This window comes from Pleurodeles waltl, chromosome 3_1, assembly GCF_031143425.1.
Source record: "Pleurodeles waltl isolate 20211129_DDA chromosome 3_1, aPleWal1.hap1.20221129, whole genome shotgun sequence".
Classification (NCBI taxonomy): domain Eukaryota; kingdom Metazoa; phylum Chordata; class Amphibia; order Caudata; family Salamandridae; genus Pleurodeles; species Pleurodeles waltl.
Window position 1 is genome coordinate 1,945,177,324 of NC_090440.1, and position 25,502 is coordinate 1,945,202,825.

The following is a 25,502-nucleotide window of genomic DNA, read 5'->3' on the forward strand; positions in this document are numbered from 1 at the left end:
GATGGACGGACAATGGATGGATGGATGGATGGATGGACGAACGAACGAACAGACGGACAAGGGATGGATGGATGGATGGACGGACGGACTAGGGGTTGATGGATGGATGGATGGATGGATGGATGGACGGACGGACTAGGGGTTGATGGATGGATGGATGGACGGACGGACGGATGGACGGACAAGGGGTTGGTGATGGATGGGGATTTGATGACAGATGGACGAGGGAGTGATGAGACGGACAAGTGGGTGATGATGGATTGACGGACGGATGAGTGGGTGATGATGGATTGACAGACATGGGGAGATGGCGGGTGACGGTATGGACAAGGGGGGTGATGACGGACAGACGGACAAGGTGGTGATGACGGACAGACGGACAAGGTGGTGATGACGGACAGACGGACAAGGTGGTGATGACGGACAGACGGACAAGGTGGTGATGACGGACAGACGGACAAGGTGGTGATGACGGACAAACTGACAAGGGGTATTGGATGGTCAAAGCAGGTGAGGATGGATGAAGGGGTGATGACGGACCGGCGAGGGGGAGAGGACAGACTGGTAAGGGTGTAAGAATGGACTGGTAAGGGGGGTAAGGATAGGCAGGCAAGAAGGGTGATGGATGGGCTAAGAGGGTGATGGGCTAAGAGGAGGGTGTTGAACGGATGAAGGGGTGTGATGATGGACGGATGAGGGGGTGATGAGGCATGGTTGAGTAAGAGTAATGACAGGTGCACAGACGAGGAGGTGATGATGGATGGATGGACGCACATACGGTGATGATGGATGGACGCATGGACGAAGGGGTGATGATGGTTGAAGGCATGGACGAAGGGGTGATGATGGATGGATGGACGCATGGAGGAGACACGGAGGATGAGGTGGTGATGGACACATGGCTAGGGCGTGATGATGGATGCACTCATGGACAAGGGTTGATGATGGACCGTCCGTGTCGATGAGGGGGTGATGATGGACAGATGAGAGTTGATGATGAATGCAACCTTTCGTTGCAGCAAGTATAATGGCCCTATAGATTACTACTTTCTTCTTATTGAGCAGCTTAAATTAATCAAGGATTTTAAGGTGGGTGATTTAGGAGCCAGTGAATATTTAACTTTGAGGATATCTTTGAATAATCAATGTACAAAACAGTTCTCTACCCAATCTCTAAACATGGTCTACACTCCTATAATTTGAGTCTCCTTCACTGGAGGTAATTGTCAGGAATTAGTTAGATAGGCCCTAATGACTCATGCGATGTTGAGTGGTATGATTGTCTTAGTAAAAAAGTTTTTGAAATCTTTAAAGGCCAGTTATGACCTCAGACATACATTATATGCAGACAAAAATAGACATGTTCAAGGGGTGGTTTGGTTAAGACAGTTTTCCACTCAGAAAGGAGCTGGATAGAATGCGTGGGAGAAATTATATGAAATGAGAATTTAATTATCTGTAAAATAGATATCACTAATTGCTGTTATACAAGAGTTTTGTAAATTCAAGGGTATCAAATGCAGGAAGCTGTAGGACAGAGTAACACAAATACATTCTGGTGTTTGTTTTATACTGAGCAAGTTGCTTCTTCTCGAAATTCGGGGGCCCATGTTAGTAAATCTCAGTGAGTTGATAATATATCTGACTTGTACAAAAGCTTCTCTGTGAATGTTGTAACCAGGTGTAGTCCTGCATTTTTGGTGAATGCCCATCTAATGCTGTAGCAGGAAGCCAGGATAGTTTCCAAAACAATTAACAATATAAAATAGTTTTTTTTGCAGCGATATTTGGTGGGTAGGGGGATACCTATTGTTCTATCTTTTTTTCAATGGGTTATGCTTACTGGGGTGATACCTGACTGGTAGTGTGGCTCGATTAAACTGACTCACAAGACAGGTAGGAGGATCTGACAAAATTATTGGCTAATTTGTTATCCTGTAATTTGCTTGACACCCCATCCAGCAACCTTTTTGAATCATATCAAGAGTTGGGCATTTGGCAAAGCTACTATTCCAAGAGAGCAGAGTGCATTGAGAGAACATTGTTGCACTGTGTATCACTGCATGGACCACTAGATGACGGCAAGGAAATTCATTGCAGCAGTAGGCGAATTATGCTACTGTTTTGTAGACCAGATTGATTGTTAGTATAGATTGAATTGCAGAGTTACAATATCCCCAAGATCTGTTATTCATGTTCCAGCAGTTGCACTTCTGAAATTGGGTTCAAGTGGATCTGAATGAGTACCGAATTCTGTCGGGAAAAAAAAGTCTGGTTCAAAGTGGCCTGCGGCATGGGTGCATTTTGGCTGCCCTGCTACTTAGTCTTTCTATTTCTAACCTCCACAGTTTACTTCAGAAGGCCAATTTTTCCCATAAGCTGGTGCCATGCCTTATGTACGAGGACAATTTCCTTCTTTTGGACTATCCCCCACTAAGCCTGCCATGCAAACTTGAAGCTCTCGGTGAATACAGCGTTTCTAATAGACTAATTGTCAATGTGGTAAAGACTTAGATGCTGATCTTTTCAAAGTGGGCAAAAACGTTTGTCTGGTTTCATATCAAAGTTCTGCTTGAATAGGTCACTGTAAATAAAAATGTGGGTGTCCATTTTGCAGCAAATCTGAAATGGGAGAAACGTGGAAGTAGTGAAAATATCCTTATTTTCTACAGTCCGTGTTCTTAAAAGATTTGATACTCATTTGGTGGAGTCCCTGAAAAAAGACTGTGAATGCCAAATTAATGCTGCAGGCCCTTTATGGGGCCTGATTCCTGTCTTTGGATGAAGGAGTGAATTTGTAGTATCTCAAAAGTCAGTATATAAAAATATTGATATCAATGACCATATATCAAATCATTCAGGGCTTAAGGTTACAGTTAGAATTGTATTTTGCTCAATCTTGTGCTTTAAGGTTTTTATATAATCTAAAAAATGAACGAGATAGTGATAAACTCTCAGTGATTTTGTTGAGTGACTGAGTGAATCGACCCATTAAAGTCTTATTTAATATCCTAAACCTTACTGGGATGCCTGACATAAGAGTTCATCTTTTACATTTGGAAAGTTCCCAGCCTATGGCCAAAATAAAAGGGCCAGTCAGTGAAAGGGATGTAGATTTTTGTTAAACTGTTGATTTAAATTATCTGCTGCTACAAAGTCTGTAATGCATTCTCCAGAGAGTCTAAGAGATGAAACTATTTTTCCTTACCTGCTTCAATTCCCAGATAAATGTGTTAGGAAGTTGATCTTAGAAATCGGTATTCGAAGTGATCTGGAGAAACCTGGATCTCTAAAGCAGAATCTGGGACCAATGAGTGTTGTATGTGATGTGAAAGTTAAAAACATAATCCATCTTTTAAAGTGTTTATTTCTGGACGAGTGGATACAAAAATTATTTGTCCGTATTTAGGAAATATCAAGTTTTGACGTAAAGCAAAGCACTAGTCGCTTATTTAGAATGAAATGTTTTGGCATAGGAATTGCCATTGCAAGATATAGTCAGTTCGGAAAACCATTGATCTTATTATAGCGCTAGCATAAAGTTTAGTAGTCTTATTTGAATACTAGCTTTTATGGTGAAATGTATTATATATTGCATAAATACATGATGTTATGCATATCTAATATATATAATCACTGTCCTGCACAGTTGCATGGCATATGATGTAGATATTATTTGTAAAAACATTACACTTAATTTTTATTTGTTTTTTATATTTGTATAAGCTTTTCTTGGAAATCAAGATGCTACTACTAGTACGTTTGATAACTCTTCATAGTGTATACTTTATCTAACCACTGATTTTTCTTTGCCCTCCTACCTCCTCACTTTGTGGTGTGTCCTAAGTTAGAATTTAGCACATTATGTACAATTGTTAACGTTATGTATCAGAATCTGCGAAAAGACAAGAAACTGATGTCCGAGCGCTTATATGAAGCTCTGAATATAATTTTTCTAAAACTTGGTTCATGGAGTAATGTTAATAACAGTATCACTACCACGGATTATATCAGTCGTTATGTCATTAGTGAGTCATCAATGTTGCAGTTTTGTAATGAGTGATGTAATATGTTAAGTTCTAAGACGTGCTTGACAGGCTTACAAGTTGTGGTTGGTTTACTGACCAATAAGTTTGATGTAGCTACCTTCAGCTGATTTTTTTTTTTTTCTCTGTTGGAGAGCAAAACATCGTGCTTGATGGATCAGCATACAACCTTCCATGACGGAACAAACGTTTTTCTTCAATGTACATATTGTACAGATTAACTGCATCAAAGTTACTGAAAAAATAAAAAATGCTTTTTCTATGGGAACTTACCAGAAATACGCTGGTGCTTTCGCTAGCACCACCCCCACTGTGTATTTATGGTTCTCACACACACCTTCTGTTGAATAGTCATGTTTTGATTTGTTTATAACCTTTGACCCTGTGAACTTGTTTGCACGAAACTGGCCAAATTAATAGCTCAGGACACTAATGCCCATTACTGTTTTGGAGTTTGAGCCCTTTTATTCCATCAGACCCTTTATGAGAGAGGGGCATTTGTTTATGAACCAATCGACTGTAGTTTGCCATAGACTCCAGTCTGAACCTTGAACATCAAAATCCTTGGATTCAAATAAAAAATGTGAAATGTTTGCAATAATGGGAAGTCTTATGCCTGGTAAGCACCACGTAAAGAAAACAAATTAAATTCCTGGGTCCCCCTCTTTCAGTCAAAGATAAAGTCATTTTGTGGTTAGAGTTGATCAAGTAAGTCCTGCTAAGTTTGTCCTGGCACTCAAGACAAAGAAATGTAGCCTTCAGTATGGCAGCCTATACAATGCAACATTAGCTAAACAGGTTTGCTGAGCTCCTCCCTCTGAATTCTTCTGAAGGGTTTCTGTACTGTACCTGTTTATTATAGTTACAGATAGATGAAGGCCTTGGAGATTTGATAGCAAGGGCTATTAATTGCCCAGTCTAAGTACAGTTTAATTTCTGAGTTGTACATTATGCCGTCTTCACTAGAGCCCTGGTCGTCACTGTGAAGCATGCATCCCAATTTGAAAGAAAGCTAACTTTTTGTTTTTTTATTACTAATAGTAGATTGAAATAACTGTTATTGGGTACTCTATATCATCCAGAAAGGGTATGTCTTTATCCTTACACAAATTGTCAAGATTGCAAAAGTCACCCATCCATACTTCTATAGAATTTCAAAAGCTCCCTCTTAGGCGTAACATGGTGGTGAATTTTAGTGCACTCAGAAACACTCTGGGCAATTTTAAATCTGTCATAAACGGAAACAGTTTTTCCTGGTGGAAACCTTTCACATGGGCTCACTGGCTATTATATTGGAGGCCATGCAGATTGAGGACAGGAGGCAGCCTGTCGTTCTTCTAAATCAGTGCTTCCCAAAATGTTTAGAACCATTACCCAGTTTTAGAGCAGTACTTTCGCAATACACCTAGCTTCAATGAATGAGGCAGGCAATATTTTTTTAATGTAACTGAACGCATCATGTGATAGTGCACTGTAATTTACAGACAACACATTTTTCATTGAAATAGCCAGTAAAATCTGCACAGTTGCATAGTTTTACTCCTAAAACTATACTGCACAGAAGTGATAATGTGTGAAATCGTATTACAGTGAATATGTATTATCTTGTTTTTTTTTTAATTCTCCTAAAATCTTTGTTTCCACCACATTTTAGATTCACAAAAAAGTGATTATTTTTGGTGCCTTATCTGCTGAATGTGTACAGTTCATTTACATTTCATTTTGACATCGTTCACCCATTCCTTTCACACGCCCTATCCCCCAGTGTGGTTGTCACATAATTCACTTTACTTTCTCTGACTGCAAAGTGAGATGAGATTGTAAAAACAAATCTCCATGTTAATAAAATTAAACTAAAATTTGTCAGAAGACATAGCTTGACATTTGACCTCTGTCTTTGAAACACAGCAAATGTGGCAAGATGAATAAAGGATTTAAGGCATCTTTATTACTTGAAGTTTAACAGCCCACTAAATATCAGCTTTCAACACACTGTTTGGGAAACACGGTTCAAGATAAATGCTTCCATGTTTTCATTTACTAAGAGTAATTTGGTTTCAGAGGCAAACTGAGATTGGCATTATTAGTACGGATGTCTACCCTAGATTCTCCTAGAACAATCACAGGCGTTCTCTCAATAGTTTAAGCACACATTTTTCTTCACATTGTACTTTTGTTCCATTGTGTAATTGACTGGCTGGTTAAGGCTCAGTCTTCCACCGATTTTCAGGATACATTTTGCCTTGTTTGTAGCACACCACATTTTGTAGTGTTATAACAGCCGTCCTCAAACTCCTGTTTAATAATCTGGGACTTCAGTTTTTACGAGCACTGATAAATTCCTTTGTAAGCAGATAATCTCCATGAAGTTAGAGGTGGAACATTTTTCTTTTTTTGTCATGTGACTTGTACTTTGTGGTTTTCAAGGTCTCCGAGTTTAAATTAATGTCCATGTCTTTTACTTTGCTTCATATGTGAATCTGCATCACCATTTGGACAAGAACTGCACTCAGTCTCCCGATTTGCAGTCCAAAAATATGCAGTTAGTAGTACCTATCTCAATGTTTTCATTAATGGATTCTAGAGTAAAAGTATTTATATGAATCTACGGAGCTTAAAAATCAATTACAGCCATTATGTGTATGCCTAGAATTAATTTTATGCTGTAAGCAGTAGAGTAGCAAAACATTGAGTTTGCTCTCGAGACTTGGATAGTTGAGTTCTCTTATGTTCTTTCTAAGTTAAAGTTTTTCTGTTTTTTTTGTCTTATTACTACAGGGTATACAGTTGATTTATGTAACTGTTGCTCATAGGTCCATGTAGCGTACTTTAATAAACATGAAGTTGTATCCTTGAAAAGCAAGTTTACCAGTTTGATGGTCTTTTACGTTGTTAGTCTCTCAGGGGAAGTGAACCTGATCTTGACTTTGCTTATGCACTACCCATCTGAGACTGACATCCTGCATCATACACTCCCTTACTTGAAATATGGCATTCTCAATGTCTAATGGCTCAGCAAGCTTCACGTTCTTTCATCTGCTGAGTATTGTGTAGTCTTTTACAAGGGCAAGGTTATTTTTGTGACAGCGCCTTCCTTAATCTTAAAGGTACTAACTGAATTTCATGCAAATTGTTTTTTAAAAAGAACAAAAACCTTATCACCTGAACTGAAGAAACTGCTCACATTAATTTCATGGTGTCTGAGCCTTTACCTGGAAAGAAAAAAGTCCTTTAGAACCTCTCAACATTTGTTTTTGGTGACATGTGGACCTTTGTATTGCCAGGTGTATAGTATGTTCCATTTATAAATTGTAAGACATCAGAGGATTCCAGACTGCTCAGCAACGTCAGTGTCTTTCTACCAAATCAAGGAGAACATGGATAGTCTATCAAAAACACACACATGTAAGGACAATATTTAGGCTACTGTGCATACTTTTGGCAATAATTTCTCCTGTTACATCTTACCAGAATGTCATTTATTCAGAAAGGTCCACATAATAAATTTGTTTGAACCCTGATTAGGTATATGCTTTTTAAGTGGTGAAATCAGATTTTCAAAAAGTTGGGAAGGTGTAAGTAAAAATTACTTAGATAATTCTGATATACGCCAAGTGTGCTTCTCCTCCTTGCCAGCTAATTTTCGATAAACATGCTGTGCTTACAAACCTACCTTTCTGAAAAGACAAGTAGGAACATGAGAAGACTGTTGGTGACTCGTAGCTAAGTTTCTTGGCTCATGGGTTGATCAAATATGGAGTGCTCAAATTCTTTTGAAGTGACAATATTTGTGATGCTTCATTCCGTTCTGCCTACTTACTCATAGAATTACCAACTCGTTTTAACCCCTTCGCTGCCAGGCCTTTTCCCCCCTCAGGTGCCAGGCCATTTCTTTGGCTATTTGGGGCAGTTTGCACTTAGGCTCTCATAACTTTTTGTCCACATAAGCTACCCACGCCAAATTTGCGTCCTTTTTTCCCCAACATCCTAGGGGTTCTAGAAGAACCCAGAGTTTGTGGGTTCCCCTGAAGGAGACCAAGAAATTGGCCAAAATGCAGCGAAAATCTTTTTTTTGTTGTTGTTTTTTTTAAATGGGGAAAAAGGGCTGCAGAAGAAGGCTTGTGTTTTTTTTTTTCCTGAAAAGGGCATCAACAAAGCGTTTGTGGTGCTAAAATCACCAGCTTCCCAGCTTTCAGGAACAGACAGTCTTGAATCCGAAAACCACATTTTTTAACACAATTTTGGCATTTTACTGGAACATACCCCATTTTAACTAATTTTTGTGCTTTTAGCCTCCTTCCAGTAAGTGACAGAAATGGGTGTGAAACCAATGCTGGATCCCGGAAAGCTAAATATTTCTGAAAAGTAGGCAAAATTCTGAATTCAGCAGGGTGTCGTTTGTGCAGATCCTACAAGGTTTTCCCACAGAAAATAACGGCTAAAATAAAAAAAAATATGAAATTTAGGTGAAAAAAACCACAGCCTTTATTTGCCATGTTTTACTCTGTAACTTTTTCCTGCGATGTCAGACTTTGAAAGCAATATGCCGTTATGTCTGCTGGACTCTTCTGGTTGTGGGGATATATAGGGCTTTTAGATTCATCAAGAACCCTAGGTACCCAGAGCCAATAAATGAGCTGCACCTTGCAATGGGTTTTTATTCTATACCGGGTATACAGCAATTCATTTGGCAAAATATAGAGAGTGAAAAATAGGTATCAAGAAAACCTTTGTATTTCCAAAATGGGCACAAGATAAGGTGTTGAGAAGCGGTGGTTATTTGCACATCTCTGAATTTTAGGGTCCCCATACTAGCATGTGAATTACAGTGCATTCTCAAACAGATGTCTTTTTTTTACACACTGTCTTTAACTCTAGGCCATTTCTGCCCCCCGTGGGGGCAGATCAGCCTATTTCTATTAGGCCAAACTGCCCCCCTTGGGGGCAGAAACCACTAGACAGCAGGGATTTCTTTTTCCTTTTCAGTTTCAGGTGAGGGGAGTGACCCCTTAGGCACGGGTCGCTCCCCAGGGGATCAAATTTATTTCAGACCATTTAATTTTGTCCCCAGGGGAGCAGGAGGTGGGGTTGGGGGGGGGAGAGTAGGAGCGATTGCATGCCCCCCCAAGGGCCCATAGCAGGACGAGCTGGTCTCGTCCTCGGCACTGGGCAACCGTGGCCAAGGGCGAGGCCAGCTCGTCCAGGGCACCCAGGGTGTTAAGGAAGGACTAAAAGAACCATAATTGACATTAAAATGACTTTCCCTAGTTTAGCTGTATTGTGCTGAAGGAATTAAGTGGCTTGTATCTTCTAATCGGAGACCAAATATCAGGGAAGAGAAAGTAGTGGTCTTGTGCACTAGATGTGCCACTCGCATCCAACTTGATACTCTTGCCTATCCCCTCACCTGATGAGGTCTTCAGCTTTCCGTCCAGAATACGAGCATGCAAGACTTGCTGTTCTCATAAAGTAGCTGGTTTAGTTGTGAAGCAGAGATGGTTTAGGAATGTTAATAGGGGTATTACAGATCTTGTGAGAGACAGTAAGTTACTCTGGCTTTGAGTGTTACTCGGATGGCAGTATGGCCATTGCCAATTATTCAGTCACATGTCCAATATACCTGTCCATTTCAGAATTTAATCAATTGGTTCCCAGTATTGAGAAATTTTGTTTTTCAGCACTTAAAATGATTGAGAGCATACTAAGCAGAATTTGACACTCCTGTGTCTCTCAATCCGAATCACTTTTGCTTGATAATTCAAAGAGAAGTTAATTTCCTGCTGCTGTGCTCTCTTCTGGATCGTGGGCCATCCTAGACAGCACTCTTATCCTTTGGATTGCCTTTGGTTGCTTCAAATGTTAGATTGCTTGCCGTGAGTGTGCTCTTCTTTTTGGGACTGAACCAGAAGAGGGAGGCCTGATTTCTTTGTCAAAAGTTCTCAATTTGTGTCACCTCAGCCCCTGCAACGCATCCTTAAATGAATAATACTGTGACTCAGGTATGAATTTTTTGCTCGCACTTTCTTGAGCCTTGACACCCTGAGAGACTTTTATTACATTGAGGACACGGGAAATCATCAACGCTCATTCAAGCCCTGGCCTACCCTTAAGGTTCATTTTCAATCTTTAAAAGTAGCACGGTTTCGTTTTTAAAAAGTTTCACTGAGGAAAACTTGAACAGAATATAAAAAGGATAAGCAATGTCTGAATTGTAAGAAAAGCACTTGCCAAGGTATAGTTTGCTCATTGCTCCAGATGTTTAGTCCTCTACAATAGCACAGGCAGCAGATTTACAGGCAGCCAGGAGAAGCATCTCCTTTTCTGTCATTCTAAGTGTATTCTCTTCCTCAAATCCTTGCTGAGTAAGTGCAGGAGCTGGCCCCTTCCCCAGAACTTTACAAGTCTTTGTGTGCCAAGGCTTGATCATTTAAGTAGTAAATGGAATGCATGAACGAAAACATACCAAACAACCCTTGAAAGACTGCTCTTAAGTTATAGCCTGGCTAAAATATACATGTTTCTGTGCTTTAACAGCAAGCTGGGAGGGGTGGGATCAACACTGAAGGCAGATATTTGAGGGGAAAGCGGATATGCGAGGGAGAGAGCATGAAAGTGCATGCACTTTCATGGAGTGCTAAATAAAAAATAAAACAAGCATTTGCCATGCAGTATGTCTCACATTTGTGAGAGTTAGTACTATTGGCATTGTAAATGATAGTGTGTGTTATCTATGTGTTTTGTTTTGTAGTGCATGTATGTGATGCATAGTGGAATTGTGTGTTGCATTGTAATTGATTGTGTGTTTATTTGTGTGGTGTGGAATTGTGTTGTGTAGTGTATTTGTGTAGTAGTATTATGTGGCGTGGTGAGTAGATAGCTGTGAGAGCTGCAGAGAATAGATAGAAAGGATGAATGAGAGGCATAGGTAGTTTGTGCAGGTAGTAGTTACCGACATTGAGACTGAGGAGCAGAAATAGTATTTTAGAAAGAGAAAAAAAGGGGAGAGCAGGCCACAGATACCTAAAGAGGGAGCTTTTGTGTATGCAGAAGACACCCTAAGACGAGGATTATAGCGTGTGTTTGAGAGATGGAAAATTTGAAAAGGCATAGGAAAGAAACTGAGCGTGAAGATCTGAAGTTAACTATTTTAGTGAAGCGGGGATAGCTCGTGAGAGAGCGAGATAGAAAGTTATGGCATTAGTAAATGCAATAGCTTTTGTCTATGCTTTTAATGATAAGCTGTTTTTTGTTGTAAGTTGCGGCGTGGTGAGCAGCTGTGCAATCTAAGCAAAAAGCTTAAAGCATTGGCGTTAGGTCTTACCTATGCAAGATTTATTGGCTTTGCTAATGTTTTTCAGCTATGTTGCAAATGGCTGAAACTATTGTAAAAAAGCTGTATAACACAGCCAGTGTTGCCTGCGTTATAGAGTTTTTATTTATTTTCAGTTATGCTGCCCTGAAGCTAGCACTGCTGTATTAAAAGACTAACAAAACATTGACAAAGCCATATCCAAGACCTATTGGCTTTGCCAATGCTTGGTATGGAATGCCATATGGTAAGTTATAAGTATTTATATAGTGTTTACAATGGCTGAAATGCTAATGTTACAGAATGGAGAGTGCCCTTGCCAAGGTGTTATTGTGTCCAGATTCAGAAGCATTTTAGGACCATACAAAAACTATGAAAATGTGCCATATAAATGTGCAGAATGTAACATAGGGTGTAGGTAGACTGAAAAGTCCAATAGGTTACAGCATTTATTACAGTGATACTTTAGGCTATATGTTACTTTGGGTGCAGTAGTTACAAAAGAACCAAGAAGGCACTCCTGACAGCTGGTAAAATATAGCAATAATCGGTGTTCAGTGAGTTTCCTCGAGAATTTGGCCCTGTGCCACTGCTCCTGCGGCACCATTTAAATCATAGCCCTGGTGCCTGCAAGGTAACTGTACTTGTGACTGCTTGTTTAGTAGCAGTTTGAGAACTAATCTGTGTTCAGTGGCTTTCCTGGGGCTTTTGGTCCCTATCCCACTGCCTCATTCAAATCATGGCCCTGGTGCCTGCAGTGTAACTGCGCTTGCGACTGCTTGTTTAGTAGCAACATACAGCAATAAATGGTGTTCATTGTGTTTCCTGGAGCTTTTGGCCCCTGTGCCACTGCACCTGCTGCACCTTTCAAATCATGGCCCTGGTGCTTGCAAGGTAACTTCACTTGTAAATTCTTGCTTAGTACCAACATACAGCCATAATCTGTGTTCAGTCGGTTTCCTGCCGCTTTTGGGCCCTGTGCCACTGCACCTGCTACACCATGTAGCCAAGTAGTCCAGATGGTTGCCTTGGCGACTGCTCATGGAGCTGAAGTTGAACCACTTGCAATGACCGGTGACCCGCAGAACGACTCCCATGTCCTGCTCCTCTGACTGGATGTACCTCCTTTGAGGAGAACGAGAAAGCTCCAGCAGCCATAGACTGAGAGGGAGGCTGCATTGAAGGAGGTTTGCGAGGAGCAGTGGCAAAATGACCCAGCCCTGATTGCTGAAGGAAGGGGTGCCACACTGATAGAGGTTTCTGCAGTTCGGCTGGCTGTACCTCCTCAGAGGAGAACGAGACACAATGAGCTTTGCTTTAATATTTATGTACATATTTATTTAACAATTTTGTGTGGTACTCAAGCAAAACGTAAACTATAAGAGCACATTAGACTGCAACAAAAGATACAAAAGGGTTTATCTGTAACAACAGAAGAGGATGCAAGGGAAGCAGTAAGAGCAAGAGCTGTACAGAGAGGGCAGCCTCATTGAGGGGTTTGCAAGGAGCGTCGGTGAGGTGCCCCAACTGCGATTGCTAAACAAGAGTACCGAAAATAGAAGAGAAGAGGCAGTACAGAGGATGTGGCGTAACGGCCAGAACTGCCTTGGAGCTGGGGAGCACGGTTTAAGTCTTCATTATGCTAAAGGTATGGCTCTTTGGAACAAAACGCAGTGCAAGGTTTTTCGTCAAATGAAGTTCATAACACTACCAGCAAAGCCATTTCAGGATGCCACATAAAACAACCAACCGTTTGTCAGACAGAGTTCCAAACTCAACCAGTAAAGAAGCAGACAAGTAACCGATGGGGGAAAAAAAAAATGGTGCACGAAAACATCAATACAAGTAGTTAATCTCTGGTCAAGGGTAGGAAAGAAATAGGCACAAGGCGGGCCTTAAAAGATAAATTACCCAATAGCAAAGAAGCCTTTTTCAAGGACACACCAAATAAATAAGCTACTGGGCGGGATGAAAGCCCATGAACTGATTACAGAATGTGTAGAAGAGACCGCTCATGCGCTGCCTAGCCTTGTCCTAAAAAGTAGTTTCCTGAATCTGAATTTCGTTGAAAGACTAAAAGGGTTAGTGACCCATAAGCCTCCTCTGTAGAACTTAGGTATCTGTTTATCATCTGTCCCTAAGTGGGAAGGGTATGCTCAGTCGTCGGTCCTGTGCTCACTGAACTACTGGATTCAAGCTAGCCTGGCTGATAAGGGGTGATACGCCGACACTGGTCCCAGGATACTTATTTCGGGTCCAGGGAGGACCTAGCCTGGCAGTTCAGGCCGGGCTGCTCCCATGGGGAACAGGGTCATGACTGATTTACATATGGCTGGGTCTAGACTGGGGTGGTGTGGTTGGCAAAAAAATGATGGATTAAACCCACATCTTTGTGACTGGGGGTGAATATGTGCATTGTTCAGCATTCTGTCCATCATCTGTTCCTCTTGCTTTTGTTGCCCTAATTGGGAAAGGTATCTCCAGAGGTGGGTCCCCTGCTCACTGCGCCCCTGGATTCACGCTAGCCTGGCTGATGAGGGGTGATACCCCGATACCGGTCCCAGGATGCTTGTTTCCTGTCCAAGGAGGACCTGCCCTGGCAGTTCAGGCTGGACTGCTCCCATGGGGAACAGGGTCATGACTGATTTGCATGTGGCTGTGTCCAAACTGGGTTGGCGCGGTGGGCAAAAAACCAAGGGATTAAACCCAGATCTTTGTGACTTGGGGTGAATGTTTACATTGTTCAGTATTCTGTCGATCATCTGTTCTTTTTACTTTTAGAATGTGTGCATTTCTCTGCCCTCACTGTTCTGTGTGCATACAGCCTAAATCCAATACATGTCTGGCCTGGGCAAGGTGGCAGCTACACTTGTTCATTCCCTTCAGACACCACAATACTAGATACTCAGCTGCATCTGCATTCATCTGCATACTGATGGGCCCTCCTGGGGAGGAGGTTGGGAAGGGTTCCCAGTTGCATCTGAAAGGGCAATGACCAGAGCCATTACCCCCCACTGATAGCCTGGAGCCGGGACTGAGCTGAAAAGGGTACATGTGCACTTCACAGAAACCTTTTGAAATCATCTGCCAAATCAAAGGCACTTTTTTAGTATAGGTACTGGGCCTCTGACCCACTAAAAACAGTACACTTCTGGACTCAAGAAAACGTTGCTTGAGTAAAGACTGCTGTGTGCCAGGATTGCCCCTATACCAGCATTGACTATTCCCAAGAACTGCTGCACTGCCCTCTTGCCTCCTGATCTCCGCCCGGTAGTCCAGGACTCGTACACTAGCCACGGTGTTACTCCAATGGCTTCCTAACTTGCCTCTGGTTCTACTAAGGGTCTCCGAGACATCAGAGACACAGAGTGGCTTTTGTTTCACTTTGCTGTCCACTTTCAGCAACATCCCTGATCGGCTTTGCTGCCTGCTTTCATCGAGAACCCCGAGTGACTCCATTATGCTCTCCTGCCGCTTTCTCAAAGACCCTGTGCGGCTTCATTACTCTTTACCGCCTGCTTTCATCAAAAACCCTTACAAACTAATGGGGTAACTCAAAAAAGGCCAAAGGATCTAGGTATAATACGATACAAAGAACAAATGGTCTTACTAGCAAAAATACGTAGCAATACTCAGTATTACATTCACATTCCCAAAAATAATTTTTATACAAGAAAGAGAGAAAGAAAAACAATTGAACACTGTATCCTGAAAATCAATTCAATGCTTTTTATATTTAATCAAAAACACATTTACATACGTTCAGTACTTAAAGGTTGCTCCAAACCGTACATGAGAAAAAGGTGCTTATAAGAGTGCTCAAGGGAAGTGAAAAGAAGTGCCCGGCATCACCTCTTTATCCCATAACCCCTTATCGGCATTGTTTTGTTTAACTTTAAAAAGTTAACATCTAATGGGTGACAAATTGGATTTTTGTCAAATTGGTCTTGATTGATGCAGATAAACACGCTTTTTTTCTACACCTTTTGTGGTGTACTTCCTGTGATTTGTGTGTGTTGCACAAATACTTTACACATTACAATTTACACATTGCCTGCTCTGCACCAAGTTAACAGAGGGCGAGCACAGGTTAATCTAGATTGTGTATTTTAACTTGCTGTGATTAGGATTGTGGTCCCTACTAGAACAGGGTGCATACCACTGCAACTAGAAGCCCAATTTCTAACATCAAGGCTCAACAAAGTAGTAGGTTTGTGGGATATTAATACCAAAGCCGATCAGTGAGAGCAGAAATAGGCTTAAGTAAGTTTGAACTTTGACACCATGTCTTTCTAGCTGTAAACTTAATTGGTAAACAGAACTGTGTGATATCTTTATGTTAAGTACATTTAAACAAGTTAGGACATTTTGCATGCATGGTTTGTTGACATTTGAGCTTCACTGCTGGCCATATGTGATTATTTTTTTTCAGATCCTTGCCCATTTTCTGAACAATCTCTGTTTTTCTTTTGCAGTAGTCCATGCAGAAAAAAGAACCACCGTTCACGCAGATGAACCACATCTTGAGATCACATTTTAAACCCAGATAGTCAGACGGCTCTCTGCCCAGCAGGATGCCGTCGACCAACCGAGCTGGAAGCTTGAAAGACCCTGAAATAGCAGACCTCTTCTTCAGGGAAGATCCAGAGAAGCTCTTCTCTGATCTCCGGGAGATAGGACATGGAAGCTTTGGAGCGGTATATTTCGTAAGTGTCTTTAACGAGGTTGTCTAATAATTAAGTGCTTTCACTGGTAGTGTGTTATGTTGAGTTTTCAGACATTAGTGATAAGGGGTAACTAAAGATGTGCTTTTTGTAGCCTTACTCTAAAAGGTTCATAAATATATCTGGTAAAGAGTACTTTTAAATGAATTAATATATGTTTAAATAGCACCGTAGTGGTGCCACAAACACAACATGGAAAGACATCAGTAAGTGCCCTCAATAAACAGTGAGCTGAAGGGTATTGGTGCTGTCATCTTGGATAGTGAAGTACTGTACTTATTGCTTGCCCCTGGCCAGTTGAGGTGTGTGAAAAACACTGAGATGTAAATCTGTTTGAGGTACAAATCAGGATAAGTATAAATAGAAAGACTGCTTAAAATATTTTTCCAAATTCACCTTTTTATGGATATTAAGATGGTTATCACAGATTGGTGGTAGTGGATTGTTTATTCCTACTAAATAACATAGTTGGATTACAACTAAGTTAGGCTGTTATTGTTTTCTCCTTAATACCTATGCGAAAGGGATTCTCTATTCGGCTCTTTCCAAAATTGTTTTGAAATATCGGATGTCTGGGTCTCCTCCCTCCACATAAATGTAGTTAATATATTTCCACTGTCTGGGGAAGCTTTGCACACCCAGAGTTTTGTACAATGCATTTCAGGGGCTATCCAAAATGGATCCCACTGGTTCTGGTACTCATACTCCTACCATGCACAGCCCTGCTACCACACGTTTTACATACATTCCCTTCTCAATAAACCACATAATGGAAAATTTTCTAAATCACAAATTTGATAGTAGATGGCTGTATTTCGGGGCCTCTTAAGAAGGAAAACACAAGTGTTAATGTCAGAAGTCATTAGGAATTGAGTAGTAAAGAAAAAGGAAATGCAATATTCAACCATGTTAAAGAAGTTCTTTGAGCAGAGCTTCATGATTCTATTTCAAAGTGTTATTGGTCAGGCACATTCACAATACCATGTTTTATCAATATGCTAGAAAATACATTAAAACATTTATAATAAGTTAGAAAACTAAATAGGAAGGATGACTCAGTGAAGTAAATGCCTATGAAATACAAAGGATGAGCAATGCTAACTCAGCATTCCACCTTTTCAACTTGAGCAAATTGGTAGTGGTAACATTTGCTAAGACATGTCAGAATTGCAGTATGAAGGGTTATTGAAAAGGTATTGAAGAGCTTAGAAGGTTCAGCAAGAAACAATCTAAAATAGAGTATGCTTACTTTTCAGAGTGGCTAAGAAGGGCATAATATCATTGTATACATGTTTGAGTTCTAGCCAGCTAAAATGTAATTGCTTGATTAAAGTAGCAAATCCTAATTTGATCGATAATAGTTTAGCTATGGGTGGGAGAATGGAGCAAGATGTTAATGATACTGATTGGGTAAACTTTGTGACCGTCATACAACTGTACTATTGTTGAGATGGTAAACCCCTTTACCTTCACTCATGAGGTTATTGGAAGCCTACAGAGTTCAATGAGTATTATATGCTAAACCAAGGGAAGAGGTTGAGTTAAAGAACCATAAAGTAAAAGGGGTACTTTACAGCAGAGGGACCTGTTTCTTAAGGACAGGTGTTTACTCATTGATATGTTGATCCCTCACCCACCTAGGTGACATACTTCTCCATTCTGCTTGCTTCTTACCACCATTTGTGAACATTTTGTCAATGGGTGCGCATATCTCTGGTGCAACGCTGCTTTTGGAATGAAGCTCGCAGGTTTTTATTCCAAGGTTCAGTAGGAAGTACTAGAAAAGTTTACAGTGATACACTGCCTGGGTGTCTCTGGATACACCAAGAACTGGAATGGTCTAATATGAAATGAAAATTGTGCATCATAGGATTTCAGTTGATAATCATAAGTATTAAAATACAAGCCGCTGTGTGTGGTGTCCCCAAAACACTTTTAATCCCATGTGCAAGATTTGTTAGAATTAGGCCTGGAGGAAATTTTAGTTATACTGGTGTAGTTCCTAAATGTCAGGTTGCAGACCTATCGGAAATTACTTGAAACTTTGCATTGCACAATTTCACATAAATTTTGCACTTGCGAAAAAAATATTTCATCTGCAGACCATTTTTCCTTGAACTATTCTCCTGCTGGTATCTCACAGGACCTTTTTACCAGAAGCTTGCACTTGTGAGGTCACACCAAACCATATTTGGTACTAGAAGTAAAAATTCATGAAATGGTATGGCATTTCACAGGAAATACCTGTGTTTTGGCCTGCTATTAGTTAGAATGCTACTCAGAGCGATTGACACTGGTTTACACTGTTTGCAGGCATTCTTCCCATCACGTTTGTGTTTGTTGTAACACCCAAAGTGGCTAGTAGTATGTCCATACGTGGTTCCCTTGCACTATGGAATGCTTAGTGAACCACTACACAATGGCAGTATAAGCTGAGTCTTCCTTGCAGGGCTTGTTGCTGATATTCCTTTCCTCGTTTCTGAGCTCTTCCTGCTTCCCCTGCAGCCTCATGAGTTCTCTGGTTTTCAAATGTTCCTTAAACATTTTTTAGTAGAATTCACGTTCTTTGTCAGACCACTCAGCCCTGGTGGGGATCTATAGAAGCTTTTTTCCTTCCACAAGAAGAGAATTTCACATATTTTGAAGGCACAGTGATGGCAGTTACATGGACACACACAAATGATTCCTAACACTGAAATGTCGAGTGTGAGTAAAAAACACTCCGTATTCTAGAAACCCACTCACACAAGCTAGTGAAAAGGTAAATAACAGTACAAGACATCATGGGATTCAGAACGCCCTGTACTTTCAAATGGGAAGTGAGCTTTTTAAATTTTTCTTTTGTAGACTTATTAGGCTGTTAATTTCTTCTTTGTTTATATATGGTAGGCATCAGGCTAGCAATGGTTGATGCAATTTAGTTTTAAGAAGGAGATTAAGTATTTATAAACATTCTAAAAATGTGGAAAGCTTTGCTCGGATGGGTTTTATGGAGGTGGGTTCGCTGCATTTGGTCATGTTAGACTCCTCACCCTGTTGCAATCTGATCAGTTTATACTGCTATAAACTCAGTCTACTGTAGTTCAAGAACTCAGTATGTTTTTCTGCCTTATTTAAAATCTATTAACTGTTCATTTTATTAAGACTCTAGATCCTTATTCTACACTTCCTACCAACTACCTACCACCCACTGCGGTATGGTGCTCAGTCTTAGCGTAGAGGTATTCAAAAGTTTTTGTAAAAATATGTTCATAACTTATATCTAATCCTATTTTCTGCGAGAGCGAATATTCTTCAGTTCGGGGAATGCCTGTATGGAATAAAGAGTAAAGGGAAAGATATGTTCGATGGCATCTGTCGCTGTAGATACGCATGTTCTGCAATAGCTCGCCATCTGGTGTTGGGCCGGAGTGTTACAAGTTGTTTTTCTTCGAAGAAGTCTTTCGAGTCACGGGACCGAGTGACTCCTCCTTTTGTCTCCATTGCGCATGGGCGTCGACTCCATCCTCGATTGTTTTTTTTCCGCCATCGGGTTCGGACGTGTTCCTGTCGCTCCGAGTTTCGGAACAGAAAAAATAGTTAATTTCGGAAGATTTTCGTCGGTATTGTTGCGTTCGGGATCGGCATACTTACATTCAACACCGCATCGAAGATCAAAGAGCTCCGGTGCCCTTCGGGGTAATTTTTCGATCCTCCGTCGGGGCCTGGTCGGCCCGACCGCGTGCTGAAGAACGCCGATGGAACGGACCCCGTTCCGTTTCTGCCCCAAATGCCACAATAAATACCCCTACACAGACCAACACTTGGTCTGCAACCTGTGCCTGTCACCTGAGCACAGCGAAGACACCTGCGAGGCCTGTCGTGCGTTCCGGTCCCGAAAAACACTCCGAGACCGTCGAGCCAGAAGACTTCAAATGGCGTCCGCACCGACAGCCCAACGGGAGTTCGAGGAACAGGAAGAGGAAGGTACCTTCTCGATCCAAGACTCAGACTCCGAAGGATTCGACGATACACAAACCGTGAGTAAGACGTCGAAAACCACACAAAGAAACATTTACAAGGCCCAGGGGACGCCACTGCCACCAGGCCATGGCTCAACCCATAAAATCGGTGACCGACCGTCGGCACCGAAAAAGGCCCAAACAGTGCCGAGATCGTCCGACTCCGGTCGAGACACCGGCACGCAGCCTTCTCGGGACCGAGAAAGTGCTGGAGACAAGCCTCGACACCGAGATGCCGGTGTGGACACGGCTCGACGCCGAGACAGCGGCACCGAAACAGATCGACGCCGAGAGGTTTCGGCCCCGAAAAGGAAAAAAGTCACCTCGGAGCCGAAAAAACACGCAGACACAGTTTCGACGCCGAAACAAACTGCAAGCGACCCAGCTTCAGGCTCTTATACAGAAGAGCACTCGCTAACCTCCCAAATGCAGAAGCATAGGTTTGAGGAAGAGCTACAAGCAACTGATGCGGACCATACGCAAAAGCGTATCTTCATTCAGCAGGGGACAGGAAAAATAAGCACCCTTCCCCCCATTAGGAGAAAGAGAAGGTTGGAGTTCCAGACGGAACAAGCACCACAACCAAAAGTGGTGAAAAGAGTTACACCACCACCCTCTCCTCCGCCCGTGATTAACGTTTCACCAGCACAAACGCCATCACACTCCCCAGCTCACACCACCATGAGCCAGGGTGACCAAGACCAGAACGCATGGGACCTATACGACGCCCCAGTGTCAGATAACAGCCCAGAGGCATACCCTACAAAACCATCTCCACCAGAAGACAGCACCGCGTACTCTCAGGTGGTGGCTAGAGCAGCACAATTTCACAACGTAAGCCTCCACTCAGAACAGGTCGAGGATGATTTCCTGTTCAACACACTCTCCTCCACCCACAGCTCCTACCAAAGCCTGCCTATGCTCCCTGGTATGCTCCGGCACGCAAAAGACATATTTAAGGACCCGGTCAAAAGTAGGGCAATCACACCAAGGGTGGAAAAAAAGTATAAGCCGCCTCCTACAGACCCGGCTTTCATCACAACACAGCTGCCACCAGACTCTGTTGTTGTAGGAGCAGCTAGGAAAAGGGCCAACTCTCACACATCTGGAGATGCACCACCCCCAGATAAAGAAAGCCGCAAGTTTGATGCAGCTGGTAAAAGAGTCGCAGCACAAGCTGCAAACCAGTGGCGCATCGCGAACTCCCAGGCACTACTTGCGCGCTATGACAGAGCCCACTGGGACGAGATGCAACATCTCATTGAACATCTGCCCAAAGACTTCCAAAATAGGGCAAAACAAGTGGTTGAGGAGGGACAGGCCATCTCCAACAACCAGATCCGCTCCTCCATGGACGCTGCAGATACAGCTGCACGGACAATTAATACATCTGTAACTATCAGAAGGCATGCATGGCTCCGAACGTCTGGATTTAAACCAGAGATTCAACAAGCAGTTCTCAATATGCCTTTTAATGAAAAAGAACTGTTCGGTCCAGAAGTGGACACAGCGATTGAGAAACTCAAAAAAGATACGGACACTGCCAAAGCCATGGGCGCACTCTACTCCCCGCAGAGCAGAGGGAATTACAGCTCATTCCGTAAAACGCCCTTTCGAGGGGGGTTTCGGGGTCAAAGCACACAAGCCAGCACCTCACAAGCCACACCGTCCAGTTACCAAGGACAGTATAGAGGAGGTTTTCGGGGACAATATAGAGGAGGGCAATTCCCTAGAAATAGAGGAAGATTCCAAAGCCCCAAAACCCCTACTACTAAACAGTGACTCACATGTCACTCACCCCCTCCACACAACACCAGTGGGGGGACGAATAGGTCATTATTACAGAGCATGGGAGAAAATCACTACAGACACTTGGGTTCTAGCAATTATCCAACATGGTTACTGCATAGAATTTCTACAGTTCCCTCCAAACATACCACCAAAAGCACAAAATTTAACAACACACCATTCCAATCTCCTAGAGATAGAATTGCAGGCACTATTGCAAAAGAATGCAATCGAATTAGTGCCAAACACACAAATAAACACAGGAGTTTACTCACTGTACTTTCTGATACCAAAGAAGGACAAAACACTGAGACCAATCCTAGACCTCAGAGTAGTCAACACTTTCATCAAATCAGACCACTTCCACATGGTCACACTACAAGAAGTATTGCCATTGCTAAAGCTGCACGACTACATGGCAACTTTAGACCTCAAGGATGCTTATTTCCATATACCAATTCACCCATCGCACAGGAAATACCTAAGGTTTGTATTCAAAGGAATACATTACCAATTCAAGGTACTGCCTTTCGGATTAACAACCGCACCAAGAGTCTTTACCAAATGTCTAGCGGTAGTCGCTGCACACATCAGAAGGCAGCAAATACATGTGTTCCCATATCTAGACGACTGGCTAATCAAGGCCCATTCGTTAATAGAGTGCTCAAATCACACAAATCATATCATACAAACCCTCTTCAAACTAGGGTTCACCGTCAATTTCACAAAATCCAAGATTCGGCCACGCAAGGTACAACAATACCTGGGAGCCATAATAGACACATCAAAAGGAGTAGCCACTCCAAGTCCACAAAGAATTCAAAATTTCAACACCATCATACAACGCATGTATCCAACACAAAAGATACAAGCAAAGATGGTATTACAACTCCTAGGCATGATGTCATCATGCATAGCCATTGTCCCAAACGCAAGACTGCACATGAGGCCCTTACAACAATGCCTAGCATCACAGTGGTCTCAAGCACAGGGTCACCTTCTAGATCTGGTGTTAATAGACCGCCAAACTTACCTCTCGCTTCTGTGGTGGAACAACATAAATTTAAACAAGGGGCGGCCTTTTCAAGACCCAGTGCCACAATACGTAATAACAACAGATGCTTCCATGACAGGGTGGGGAGCACACCTCGATCAACACAGCATACAAGGACAATGGAACGTACATCAAACAAAACTGCATATCAATCACCTAGAACTTCTTGCAGTTTTTCAAGCACTAAAAGCTTTCCAACCAATAATAGTTCACAAATACATTCTCGTCAAAACAGACAACATGACAACAATGTATTATCTAAACAAGCAGGGAGGGACGCACTCCACGCAGTTAAGCATGTTAGCACAAAAAATTTGGCATTGGGCAATTCACAACCAAATTCGCCTAATTGCACAGTTTATACCAGGGATACAAAATCAACTCGCAGACAATCTCTCTCGAGATCACCAACAGGTCCACGAATGGGAAATTCACCCCCAAATACTGAACACTTATTTCAAACTCTGGGGAACACCTCAGATAGACTTGTTTGCGACAAGGGAGAACGCAAAATGCCAAAACTTCGCATCCAGATACCCACACAAACAATCCCAAGGCAATGCCCTATGGATGAACTGGTCAGGGATATTTGCTTACGCTTTTCCTCCTCTCCCTCTCCTTCCTTACCTGGTAAACAAACTCAGTCAAAGCAAACTCAAACTCATATTGATAGCACCAACTTGGGCAAGGCAACCCTGGTACACAACGCTGCTAGACCTATCAGTGGTACCCTGCATCAAATTGCCCAACAGGCCAGATCTGTTGACACAGCACAACCAAAAGATCAGACACCCAGATCCAGCATCGCTGAATCTAGCAATCTGGCTCCTGAAATCCTAGAATTCGGGCACTTACAACTTACCCAAGAATGTATGGAAGTCATAAAACAAGCAAGAAGGCCATCCACCAGGCACTGCTATGCAAGTAAATGGAAGAGGTTTGTTTGCTACTGCCATATTAATCAAATACAACCATTACACACAACTCCAGAACATGTAGTGGGTTACTTGCTTCACTTACAAAAATCTAACCTAGCTTTCTCTTCCATTAAGATTCACCTTGCAGCAATATCTGCATACCTGCAGACTACCTATTCAACTTCCCTATATAAAATACCAGTCATTAAAGCATTCATGGAGGGCCTTAGGAGAATTATACCACCAAGAACACTACCTGTTCCTTCATGGAACCTAAATGTTGTCCTAACTAGACTTATGGGTCCACCTTTTGAACCCATGCACTCCTGCGACATACAGTTCCTAACCTGGAAGGTGGCATTTCTCATCGCCATTACTTCCCTGAGAAGAGTAAGCGAGATTCAGGCGTTTACTATACAAGAACCTTTTATACAACTACACAAAAATAAAGTCGTCCTAAGGACCAATCCTAAATTTTTGCCAAAGGTTATTTCACCGTTCCATCTAAATCAAACAGTGGAACTTCCGGTGTTCTTTCCACAGCCAGATACCGTAGCTGAAAGGGCACTACATACATTAGATGTCAAAAGAGCATTAATGTATTACATTGACAGAACAAAGAACATCAGAAAGACTAAACAACTCTTTATTGCATTTCAAAAACCTCATGCAGGAAACCCAATTTCAAAACAAGGTATAGCCAGATGGATAGTTAAATGCATCCAAATCTGCTACCTTAAAGCTAAACGACAGCTGCCCATTACACCAAGGGCACACTCAACCAGAAAGAAAGGTGCTACCATGGCCTTTCTAGGAAACATCCCAATGCAAGAAATATGTAAGGCAGCCACATGGTCTACGCCTCACACATTCACCAAGCACTACTGTGTAGACGTGTTATCCGCACAACAAGCCACAGTAGGTCAAGCTGTATTAAGGACATTATTTCAGACTACTTCCACTCCTACAGGCTGATCCACCGCTTTTGGGGAAATAACTGCTTACTAGTCTATTGCAGAACATGCGTATCTACAGCGACAGATGCCATCGAACTGAAAATGTCACTTACCCAGTGTACATCTGTTCGTGGCATCAGTCGCAGTAGATTCGCATGTGCCCACCCGCCTCCCCGGGAGCCTGTAGCAGTTTGGAAGTTACCTTCAATTATTTATATATGTATCATCTCAACCTTAAATAAGTGCATACTTAGTCACTCCATTGCATGGGCACTATTACTACAATTCAACTCCTACCTCACCCTCTGCGGGGAAAAACAATCGAGGATGGAGTCGACGCCCATGCGCAATGGAGACAAAAGGAGGAGTCACTCGGTCCCGTGACTCGAAAGACTTCTTAGAAGAAAAACAACTTGTAACACTCCGGCCCAACACCAGATGGCGAGCTATTGCAGAACATGCGAATCTACTGCGACTGATGCCACGAACAGATGTACACTGGGTAAGTGACATTTTCAATATTTAGCAAAAATGAGTTCCACAATTTCGTATCTGAAATCTTCACTGTAAGATTTGAACCCCTTGACAGCGCCTGCTTTCAAAGCTCATCTTGTGTGTTCCTTGTACCATTGATTGACCCATTTGCCTCCTAGTGAATCCATCCAGCACTTGTATGACTATTTTCTTGAAAAAGATTATACCAGACC

The 25,502-nt window shown here is 42.1% G+C and overlaps 1 protein-coding gene across 1 annotated transcript in view; it reads left to right on the forward strand.

Moving 5' to 3' along the window:
• TAOK1 (TAO kinase 1) overlaps window positions 1-25,502 on the forward strand; it is a 959,977-nt gene that overhangs the window by 139,929 nt on the left and 794,546 nt on the right. Inside the window, exon 2 of the mRNA XM_069226237.1 lies at window positions 15,831-16,061. Within this exon, the coding sequence (XP_069082338.1) occupies window positions 15,930-16,061 (132 nt within the window). The 5' untranslated portion in view covers window positions 15,831-15,929. The remainder of the gene's footprint in view (window positions 1-15,830; window positions 16,062-25,502) is intronic.